A 10,451-nucleotide genomic window follows, 5' to 3' on the forward strand; every position below is an offset into this window, starting at 1 on the left:
CTCGAACTCACAGAGATCCGCCTGCTTCTGCCTCCCGAGTGCTGGGATTAAAGGCGTGCACCACCACCGCCCGGCTCTGTAAGAACTTTTTATGTAGCTATACTTACTTTGTACCTGTTACACACCAGGCCCTTTGCTACATAGTCATTAATCTCCACAACTTGACAAGGTAGCTATTATTGTCTCCATTTCACAAATAAGAAAATTATTCCAGTCAGATTGCCCGATATGGAGCAGTCAACAAAGCAAGAGATGGGCCAGCAAAATGACTCGGCAGGTAAGGTGTTTACCACCAAGCCAGACAACCTAAGTTTGATCCTCAGGAGCATATGGCAGAGGAAGAGAACAGATTCTCACAAGCTGTCCTCTGTCGTCCACACATGTACCATGGCATTCATGCACACAGATGGAGAGGGAATAAAAAACAAACAAACGTGAATACATAATAATTATTATTATTATAAAGAGTCCAGAAGTCCCTAACCTATTCTTTCTAATATGTTTACATTGTCTTTTAATTCATATAATTGAAGATGCTTTCAAAGTTACAATATTTTAAAGACTTTATTAGCCAAATACTTTAGGAAGTTTTAAAGTGGTCATGCTTACCAACAGACAGTATAGACCAAACCAAAATAAATTTTAAAACCATTTATATTCCCTTTTAAAATGTCTGTGGAGCCCCCAAAGTCATATCCATGGTATCACTTATGATGGTTTATTGTACTCAGCATGTGGTATACCAGCTTGTACTGCATGAACATAGGAGCCATGGGTACTTACTTACACTACCCTGGAAGATACAGTAGACACAGGAATAACTCAGTCCTATCTTCATGACTCACGTGGTGTAAATCAATAATTAGGAAGAATAGGTTGTGGCAGGAAATGGCAAGTGTGACTGTTTTCTTTCCAAATCCAAGCCGAGGCCCGCCTCGTCTGCGCTGCTGTGGAGTGGCTGTGCTAGTGTCCTCCACATGTGTCGTCTGCAGAGGCGTTAGCGTGAGACACCAGCCCTGCCTGCCTCCGTTGATTTTTAATTGCGCAAAAGGAAATTTAGTCATTTTTAATGTGGCTATAGCTACCTCATTATACAGTTCCTTTCTCGAGTTCTTATGACCGAATTGGGAGGCAATAAAGAAGACATGGGACAATTGCTGATTTTGAAGAAAGCCGATTCTAAATAGGGAAATGGGGTATGCACCCTGATTCCCAGAGACGGGCTTTCTTTTGTTTTGTTTTTTTTGTTTTGTTTTGTTTTGTTTTTTTTGATTTTTCGAGACAGGGTTTTTCCGTAGCTTTTTTGGTTCCTGTCCTGGAACTAGCTCTGTAGACCAGGCTGGCCTCGAACTCACAGAGATCCGCCTGCCTCTGCCTCCCGAGTGCTGGGATTAAAGGCGTGCACCACCACCGCCCGGCTGAGACAGGCTTTCTTTACAGCCATTAAAAAGTCATGGGAAACCAGTAATTCTCATTGTCAGGCTGCCTTCAAGAGTTTGAGAGTTTCAACCAACAAAAATAGTTGATGGAAAAATTTTGGTTTTCTCCAGAGTCTTCATTCTAGCACTGGGTTTGAGGTAAAGAAATACTCTCCTGGGAGGCTTGACGGCAGGTTCTTGTTGGTAAACTGCTGTGGTGATGTAAATATCACGTGTCTGCTCTATCCAAGATGACAGCAGCTAACCAGGCGTGACTCAACACTTGAATATGGCTAGCGTAGCAAGGAATTTCAATTTCCAGTTTTAATTACATGAAATCTGAACTATTACCTCATACATAGTTGTAGCTATTACCTCTTTACACTGTCTCTCTGAGATCCAGTGACTGAATTGTAAGACAATCAGTGCACACGTTAGACAGTAGTTTCTCGGCTCTCTCACAGACTTTTTCCTATTCTCTTTTCCTGTTTGAACTTGTTTTGTTAGTTGGTAAGTATGGCATCTGAACCAGCGGAGCACTGGCCATTGTGGAACGTCAGCACCCGAACTCATTGCATGCCAGTTGTTCATAATACCACCCTGATTGCTCTCCGTTCCTCGGGTATCGCCTGTAGCACTGCAGTCTCCCTCACGCTGTCATCTGTCTTCTCTTTTGTTCTCCATTCTGCCTGCTACTGCGTTTCTTCCTTCACAGCAGAAAGGCATGTACTGCTAGTTCTGGCCCTCCCAACCTCCGCCAGAGACACTGGCCTTCGGGAACAGCACTGGGAGGGAAGACCTCTCCTCACAGCGGCACCTGCGTGGCACCGGGAAGCTCAGCTACTGCTCCTTGCTGTCTTTCCCACTCTGGTGCCAGGCTTCCCTAAGGGGGCTGTGGATGCACATTCTCTGAGTATTCTGATCTGCGTCTACTATGAGCCCCCTCAGATCATCGGGAAGAGAAATTTTGGGAAAAAAAAAAAAAAACTTCCTGCTTTATAGGCCAGCCTCATCCGGGCTAGAAAAGAAATGTTGGGGAAGATATGGGAAATGTTGAGCAGGCAGTACATGGGTACAAGTGGCAGAATAATTTCTCTTGGAGATGTCTGTCTGTCCCTAAGTATAATTTTACTACTTCTCCTTTAAAAGTACTTTGGAGAGTTCTTTGGAGATATGTTCTTAAGATACCTCAGCAGGATCTGTTATTGAGCATTTTTGGTTTTCTCTTAGAAATATGTATACCTTCATTTTAAGCATGGGTGTTCCATTACATTGAAACACTAGCATAATTACTCCCAAGCCAAATGTCAGTGAGAAGAAATGCCCTGTAAATGACACAGGATTTCCCTATTTGAATTTGTTTTGCCTATTTTGAAATTCCATGTCTACTAATTCTACTGCTAACTGTAAACATCTAAGCTAATGAACACAAAAAGCAATACCTAAAGACATTTTTCTGAGGTCAATTTGTCTTTTCTGACTGGCTTTCAAATGAAATATCTTTTTCCTTCTCGCAAGAATTTGTCTGCTCTTTCTACAACTACTTAGGTACCTAGCATGGTCTCCTGAGGACCTTCCTGTTTGGAGCCTAGCATGTAGTGTGAGGGTGTCCTATGGCTGCGCAGTGTGGCTGGTCTTCCTTCCCACCTTCCGTGCCCTGCCCTGCATGCTGGTGGTGCTTTGGGTCACTGGTCTTTCAGACCCAAAGATTTTATTTCCCATTGCTGTTTCCAGGGTGCTGGCTCTGGATATGATGATTGGTGCTTTCTTTAATATGGCATGAGCCACCAGAGCACAGGGTTTTAGATACATTAGTAAACTCTGGGGATTGCTCTTTTAACTTCTGAAGTCCTTGTGAGGGGTGGGGATCCTGCTCCGGATAGCAGCAGGAGGTGGTTATGGTCTGGGACTGGAGAATACTGACATGCTCGCTCTCTCCCGCAGGATCCTACCCAGAGAGTCTACCCAGTGACGTTCCCACAGCAGCACAGGTAGATGGGGCTGACCTGGCCTCTCCAATGTCTCCTCGGACTAGCAAAAGCCGCATGTCCATGAAGCTGCGTCGGTCCTCTGGCTCAGCCAATAAATCCTAAGGAGACACACAGCCCAGCAGTGATCAGCAGTAGCCACCCTGGCACAAACATAGTGTTAACTCTTTCAGGCCTCATGTTTGCCACAGCATTCATGTTTCTTCCTGTACATTTCTTTGAGAAAACACTGGACTTAAAGCAATTTGCAACTTGTTATTTTAAATTTGGACTATTTATTTAGTTCAGGTTTTTTCCCACACTCCATGCTGTCATATTCTGAGGGGATCGAGTTTTAATTCATACTCTTGACCTTCCTAGATAATCATGTCTAATTAGTGCTACCTTCAAGTTCATGATTAATGTTGAGCCAAAATATAATTGGACAGATAGTCTTGTGTTATTTATTGTGCCTCATTACAACTTTATAATTTAATAAATACATAGTTTCTACAAATGTAATCTTTTTTGTAGTGCTGGGAATGGAAGCCAGCATCCCAAACATGCTAGGCAAGCACACTGTCCTTCACAGCCCAGTTCTACAATATAAATGACTATAAGCATTTATAAAGCTAGAGCAAAAGCTGCACATGTTCGTTATGTAGGATGTGCACAGATTGGTTGTTACAGACAGAAACTTTAATGGCCATGCAGCAGCTCAGATTCCAACTGAAATTACATTCATTAACTTTTTCCTCCCAAGTCAGTGTCTCATTTCTCGGCAGCGCAAATGATGACACAACCTCTCGAATAACTAGGAAAATCACCACAGTACTTTGATTTCTTTTAGCTCCCAAACAACTTTGTTCTGCTGTTTGAGGTGGTATCACTGTTGAGTACCATTTCTGTTTGGAGGTTGTGGTCCTATATCACTGACCAGTTTATCCTGGTGTGTCTGTGTGCGCTCCAGCGTAACAAAAGAGAAGGTTGTGGAGAGGAGGGTGGAAGACTGTTCTCATATAAATGTTTGCTCAAATTATGTGTATTGTTTAAAAAGTAAGGGAACATAACCCAGGAGTCTAAGTTAAATCTAATATTTTAGTACTGAACTTGCTGCAGGTGCAGGTTGGTATGCATCCCACCTCCAGAAGTATTTCCTGTAGTCAATAAGCTGCCCCTTTTTGTTTAACATGGGCATCTCCTAAGGAAATGTAGCATGATTGATACCAACTGCATGTGTAAATACATCATCCTGACAAACCACAGAATATAAATTATGTATCATTCATGTAGTGTCTACAGATTTGTAATGGGATAAAAAGATGACATGGTATTTAATAAAACAAAATAAAAATATTCTTCACACTTCCTGTCCATGATTGTATTCTATTCATGTGTTTTCAGACTTAAAAGCAGCAGGGCTGTGTAATTGGGAGATGTAACATGCCCCCTAGGGTAGCTTAGCTAATCATGAAAAAATCAACACAAACGCCATTTTCAGAAGCAGCCCAGTGGCTTCTCGGAGGCCCTCCCACTGTCAGTTCCCGTACAGGAAGTCTACCGCTTCCTAAGTCTGCCAGAAACTCGACCAAAATCAACGTATCTCTCTCATGACATTTGACTTGTTACATTTCAGTGTTTTTTAGTATACTTTCAGGAATAAATTTTTTTACCAAATTTTGGAGTTCCTGTACACCTTTTAAATTAGTGCTCATAAATAAAACAATTAGATGAGTAGAGAAATCCTGTGGGAATGTGTTTAAAACAGTGTAGTTTCCCACAGCCAACAGAAAGAATTTTTCAAAGAAAAATCAAACTTCCTATATATTTCTATTGTATTGATAACAGGTAACAAGACATACAGAAATGCTGATTTGAAATAGTGAAACTGATTAGCACCATTTATATAATTTCTGTAACCCTGTTGAATGGACTTAAAACAAGCAAAAAAAAAGTGTATTTTCTCCATGGAGCTGCAGTCTGCAGCTATACTCTAAAGGAGGAAGTTCCACTGCATTTCAACACGATGGCATTTTTTTTTTCAAAATAGGTCCCTAAGGTCCTAAAGTTGAGTGTTGGTATTGAGGAAGTAAGAGATGTGCCTTGGAAAATACACTGTGTTCAACCACTTAAGACAGAATGAAACAGGCACCGTCTACATACATTTATTTGGTGGAAGCAGCTTACAAATCTATTGTTGGATAGTGCTCAGCCAGTATCCCAGACTCTGGCTATTGAGGGAATAGACACAGAATATACATTGAATATGATTTACAAAGAAATTCAAATGTTCCTGAAAAGAAAATATAGAATATTGAGTGAATTGATTGACATTCAGTTCCATAGTGGGCTACAGGTGTTAACATCTTCCTTAAGTTGAACAGTTTACAATGCAGTGTGCAGCAGATTTACAGCAAATTGTAATAATTTGAATGAAATCTTTCTAAAACATTCAAATTTTAGGAATGAGTATAGTATTTAAAAAAAAAAAGAAAAAGGTTATGTAAAGAAAACCTTTAGCTCCTGGATGCAGCACATAAAATAGGTAAAGAATGCAGAGGGCACACCAACTCCTTCCCGCACCTCCAAAACCTAATTTAAAAGAAGGGATGAATACATTGAATCGAGGAAAGAAAGTTCCAGGGATATTTTCACACCGGACAGCAGCATCCTCTTATATTCCTGTCCATCTACAAGGGTCTAAGTCTTCCTTCCCTGCAAGTTTGGCATCAGTCACATAGCTTGATTCACAGAATATACAAGGCAAGAAATCTGACCCTATTGAGACAGAAACGACATAAATGCCTGCATTGGCGAGAGGAGAAATGGTCGATGACCACCACTTTGGGAAGAACCTTGTGTACACACTGAGACTTGCACGCGTTCACTGCGACTTTCCATAGGAACTACAAACCGTATAGGATTCATTGGGGTCTCCAGCGTTTTAAGGAAGGGGATGCCCTGTTTTAGTGGGGAAATGAGGAATTTAAAGCTGTCAGCTTTGATCATGAATTTTTATGCCAGATACATACCTGCTCTAGAGGGGGTTTTACATCTCGCTGCTTTCTCCCCGGGAGGATCATGACTAGGAGAATTTTAAAAGGGAAGGCAAGGGAAGGAAAGAGGAAATTGCAAGATGAAAAAAAGCCCCACAGGAGTTCCCGTATTGTTTTCTCCAGCCATCCTGGAAATCTCGCCAGGCCTGGGACCCTCAGCAGCCAGGCCTCAGTGGCATCTGCAGCAGCAGCACTTGCCGGCTTTCTGAGGGGTGACACTTATTGATGTGCCGGGTCAAGCCCGGGGAGCTAAAAAAAGTGGAAGGGCAGTACTTGCATGAGAAAATCTGCTGAGTGCTACCGTCGGAACCCCCTCCAGGGCCCGCTTCCGAAGGAGCCCCGACCAAGGCGGGCAGTAGCAGCTCCTCTCGGACAGCATGCCATAGCCGGTGCTTCTCTCGGATATCCGCGGACGGGAAGTGCGCCCCGCAAAGCGGGCAAGCAAATGCAAGTGGTGCTGTGTGCTCCGAGCCGAAACCCGGGGCTGGTGCTCGCGCCGGGCCCGCCTCGTGGGTGCCCAGGTGCTTGCGCAGATAGGCTTGGCGACGGAACTTTTTGTGGCAATACGGGCACACGAAGACCTCGGATGTTGCCCCCGGGCTGGCACCGCCTGGCCCAAGACCGCGGCGCCCTAGCATCACCTCGGGGTAGGGAGCCTGCGGTCGTGCTGCCTCCGGGTGCACCAACGCCTGCAGGCCTGGGCGCGCGGCGCTGTCCCGGTGCTGACCGTTCCCGGAGCTGTCCCGGACCTGCGGGTGCTGATCGTCGGTCCGCGGCACGCGGCCGTTCTCCTTGCCCGCCGCCAGAGAGGGGTCCGGAGGGGTCAACGGCGCGGAGGGAGGTTTACTCGCGGCGCAGGACGGCGCGGGACGTGGCTTGTGCCAGCGGCGGTGGGAGGCGAGGTTCGCGGGGCAGCTGAAGACCTTGTCGCACTCGGGACAGCGGTACTCGACGCGCACGATGCGGGAGCAGCGGTGTTGAGCCAGCGCGAAGGGGTCCGCGTACTGCTGCTTGCACAGTTGACAGATGAACTCCCCCAGCGGCGTGCGGACGCCGCCCAAAGCCCGCGCCGGCTCCCCGGGCTCCTCCTCCTTGATCTTTAGACCGAGCACCGGGGACGTGGTCACCTCGTCTGCAAAGCTCAGCCTCCTCACCGCCTTAGGCTTCCTGACGGCCGCGGGTGCTGATGCGCAGCCCAGGGCGCCCTTGCCCCGGCGCTGGAGGCTGTGCGGAGCAGGTACGGGCGCCGGTGCAGGGACAGAGCTGGGGACGGCAACCCGAGACGGCACCAACTGCTCCTTCGAGGTCGCGGGCGCGGGCGCCGAGGAGCAGAAGGCTGTGGCGCTGGGGAAGGACTCGGCAGAGACTGGTGAGCGCAGGCAACGCTCCAGGAACGCGCGGCGCAGCTCGGGGCCCGCCGGCCTCGCGGGGCTGGGTCCCGGGCCGTCTCCGCCACCCGCGCCCCACTCGGCGCCGTCCAACGCGGGCTCGAAGCAAGGGGACCCCGACAGCCCCCGGCTGGGCTCCTCGGGGGAGGGCGGTGCAGCGCGGGGACCCGGAGGGTGGAAAAGCCGTTCGGCCGGGCGCGAGCGGTAGGAGTTGCCCGAGCGCTTGGTTCGCTTCACCAGGAAGCCCCTCGGCATGGTGGGTCGGGTGCGTGTGCTAGCCCCGAAGCTAGGCGGGCTGGGCCTGGCCGGGCATGCGGCGACCCGCTTTATAGCTAAGACGCCGGGACGGGTCGGGCCGGGCCCCTCGAGCTGCGCCGGCCAATCAGGAGTGGGAGCGGATCCCGGGGCGGGGCCTTCGCCGGGCCGGGCCCCGGGATCGGGACGCGGGAAGACAAGCGGGCGCGAGGGTCTTGGAGCGCCCTGTCCTGCCTCCAGGGACCGCGCGCTGGGGACCCGGGCGCCACCAGCCCGCCACGCGCCGGGAGCAGACCGAGCCCGCCCCTGGGCGTCGGGCTGAAAGACTACGCCGCCGCGGGAGGACAACGGAGGGACGACCGCCGCGACAGGGTGGGAATCCGTGCGGGAACGGGTTAATGTCCTCTGCCAGGACTGAGCTGATGAGAAGCAGCGAACGAACTGCAGGGCGGCTCAATCCGCCGTCCTGTGCCTACACTTGAAGGCGAGAGCACGTCTGCCATCCAGTATCGATCCGGACTGCGCGCGTCTGTGATACTATGAGAATTCATCTGGAGAGAAGGGCTCTCGGCGCCGCAGATCGTGCGTGCTGGCAAACCTCTGGAGCTCAGGACGCTGCACGGTTCGGGCATCGAGCTCTTGGCTGATAAGTGCCTTCTCCCCTGGGGGAAGAGGAGTGGGGAGGGGAAGGGATCTAATTTTCGGCTGTCCTCACATAAAGTGGCTTCTCTGTTCACACTTTCCACTTAAGCTACCCAGAGACATGACTTAATGCCTAGCTGGCCTGTTTAGCATGGAGGAGATTGAGTGAGAAATGCTGGTGGAATCGGCCTCGCATCTGCTTCCCTGTACATGACAAGGGACGCTGCAAGGGATGTGCGGTGGACCCAACTCAACAGATTGTTGTCTGGCCCCCTGCCACCAGTCCGGCACTTCGCTGTTGTTGTTAAGAAACAGAAGAGATTTTAAAGTTTGTAATACTAAATGAACAGTGAAATAATTAGCCAGTATTCGGCAGAGGGACCGTGCCAGCCTTTAATAACAAAAACCTGTGCAGTGTGAGAAGAGGAAGGGCAAAGAACTGTGCTCAAGACTGCTCGCAAAATAATAATAATAATAATAATAATAATAATATAATAATAATAATAAAATAAAAATCTGGAATGTAGACTAAGGGCCCCACTATCAGTGAAGTGATTTTACATGGAGGACACTATTTAAGGAAAGGGGCACAAATATCTATTCGACTCTGATTATGTATCAGATTATGCTGAGAGAGAGAGAGAGAGAGAGAGAGAGAGAGAGAGAGAGAGAGAGAACTCTTTACACAATAGGTAGATTAAGTTAGAATGTAGATGACTTGCAAGAATCACACAGGACAAATTCAAACCAAAGCCTGGCAGATTCCAATGCCTAGATTCTTTCTATTACACCAGTAACTTCAAACGACTTCTTTAACTGCCTCTCACAATGAGCAGTAAGTCTTAAAGTACACACACACACACACACACACCTGAAAACAAGTTTCAAAAAATAATACTTAACAACACACTAGATTCTCAGGTTTTCTGGCCAGCCCCATTGTGTTTTAAGGATTGGATTAAGACCAGAAGTTACAGTGCTTCTCATTAAATAGCGTGGAGTCATGTACAATATTTTGCTATCAAAACTCATATCTGAATCACTAAAATACCATGGTCCTAAGTAGCTTGATAAGCTCAGTTTCCCAAGCTGATCATTTCTGACATGTCGGCTACACATGACATCACTTCTAACACAAACTTATCTCTGTCTTCCTCTTATTCTTTCTTTTCATGACCCAGAAATACTTGTGATGTGGAAACACAGGTGTAAGGATGGTAATACTTTAAGATAGACCCTTGCCAGGAAGGCTTTTTCCCTGAGCCAAAAAACATTGCCACGTGTTTTCCCTAAGATCCTATAGTGCCCCGCCCCTTCAATAACAGCCCTCTGGAAAGCCGTGTACACTAGGAACTTTTTTTAAAAAAAATATCTTAATCTGACACTTTCTGGAAAATATTTCTAAAGAAAATTGTTTACCACCTAGTATTGGTGATTGTAGATGATCTGAAATATCATTGTGAAGCTGGAGATGGCGAGTTAGCCATAAGCATCCACAGAACTAAAAGTGTTCATCATGGCGGTAAGCGTAAACGACAGGGCATCAAGGTGCTCAACTATGGGGGAATAAAATGCAGACACTGGGAGGAAACTGTGCCAAAGTGTTGTTGTAATTTTCCTCTACCCAGGAAGAATTGTAGGAGTTTTTAGATTTTTTAAGTACCCTGCAAAAAGAACACACAACTCTGGTTATCAGAAGGAAAAAAAACAAAGAATACATCACCA

General features: G+C 47.1%; 2 protein-coding genes across 9 annotated transcripts in view; one reads left to right on the forward strand and one right to left on the reverse strand.

Moving 5' to 3' along the window:
* The window catches only part of Ralgapa1 (Ral GTPase activating protein catalytic alpha subunit 1), a 233,890-nt gene extending 229,140 nt beyond the window's left edge, over positions 1-4,750 (forward strand). For 5 of the 8 annotated variants that reach the window (XM_013347173.2, XM_013347178.2, XM_005343718.2 and 2 more), the window contains 2 exons: positions 1,926-1,928; positions 3,363-4,750. In XM_013347173.2, coding sequence (XP_013202627.1) covers positions 1,926-1,928; positions 3,363-3,511 — 152 coding nt within the window. In that variant the 3' untranslated portion in view covers positions 3,512-4,750. The remainder of the gene's footprint in view (positions 1-1,925; positions 1,929-3,362) is intronic. The other 3 variants (XM_013347177.2, XM_026781789.1, XM_026781804.1) reach the window with 2 other exon arrangements.
* A 790-nt stretch (positions 4,751-5,540) lies between these two features.
* Positions 5,541-9,647, reverse strand: Insm2 (INSM transcriptional repressor 2). Its single transcript, XM_005343722.2, has one exon. The coding sequence runs from the start codon at positions 8,082-8,084 to the stop codon at positions 6,597-6,599; it is 1,488 nt and encodes a 495-aa protein (XP_005343779.1). The 5' UTR covers positions 8,085-9,647; the 3' UTR covers positions 5,541-6,596.
* Positions 9,648-10,451: the final 804 nt, after the last annotated feature.

This window comes from Microtus ochrogaster, chromosome 1, assembly GCF_000317375.1.
Source record: "Microtus ochrogaster isolate Prairie Vole_2 chromosome 1, MicOch1.0, whole genome shotgun sequence".
NCBI classification, from domain to species: domain Eukaryota; kingdom Metazoa; phylum Chordata; class Mammalia; order Rodentia; family Cricetidae; genus Microtus; species Microtus ochrogaster.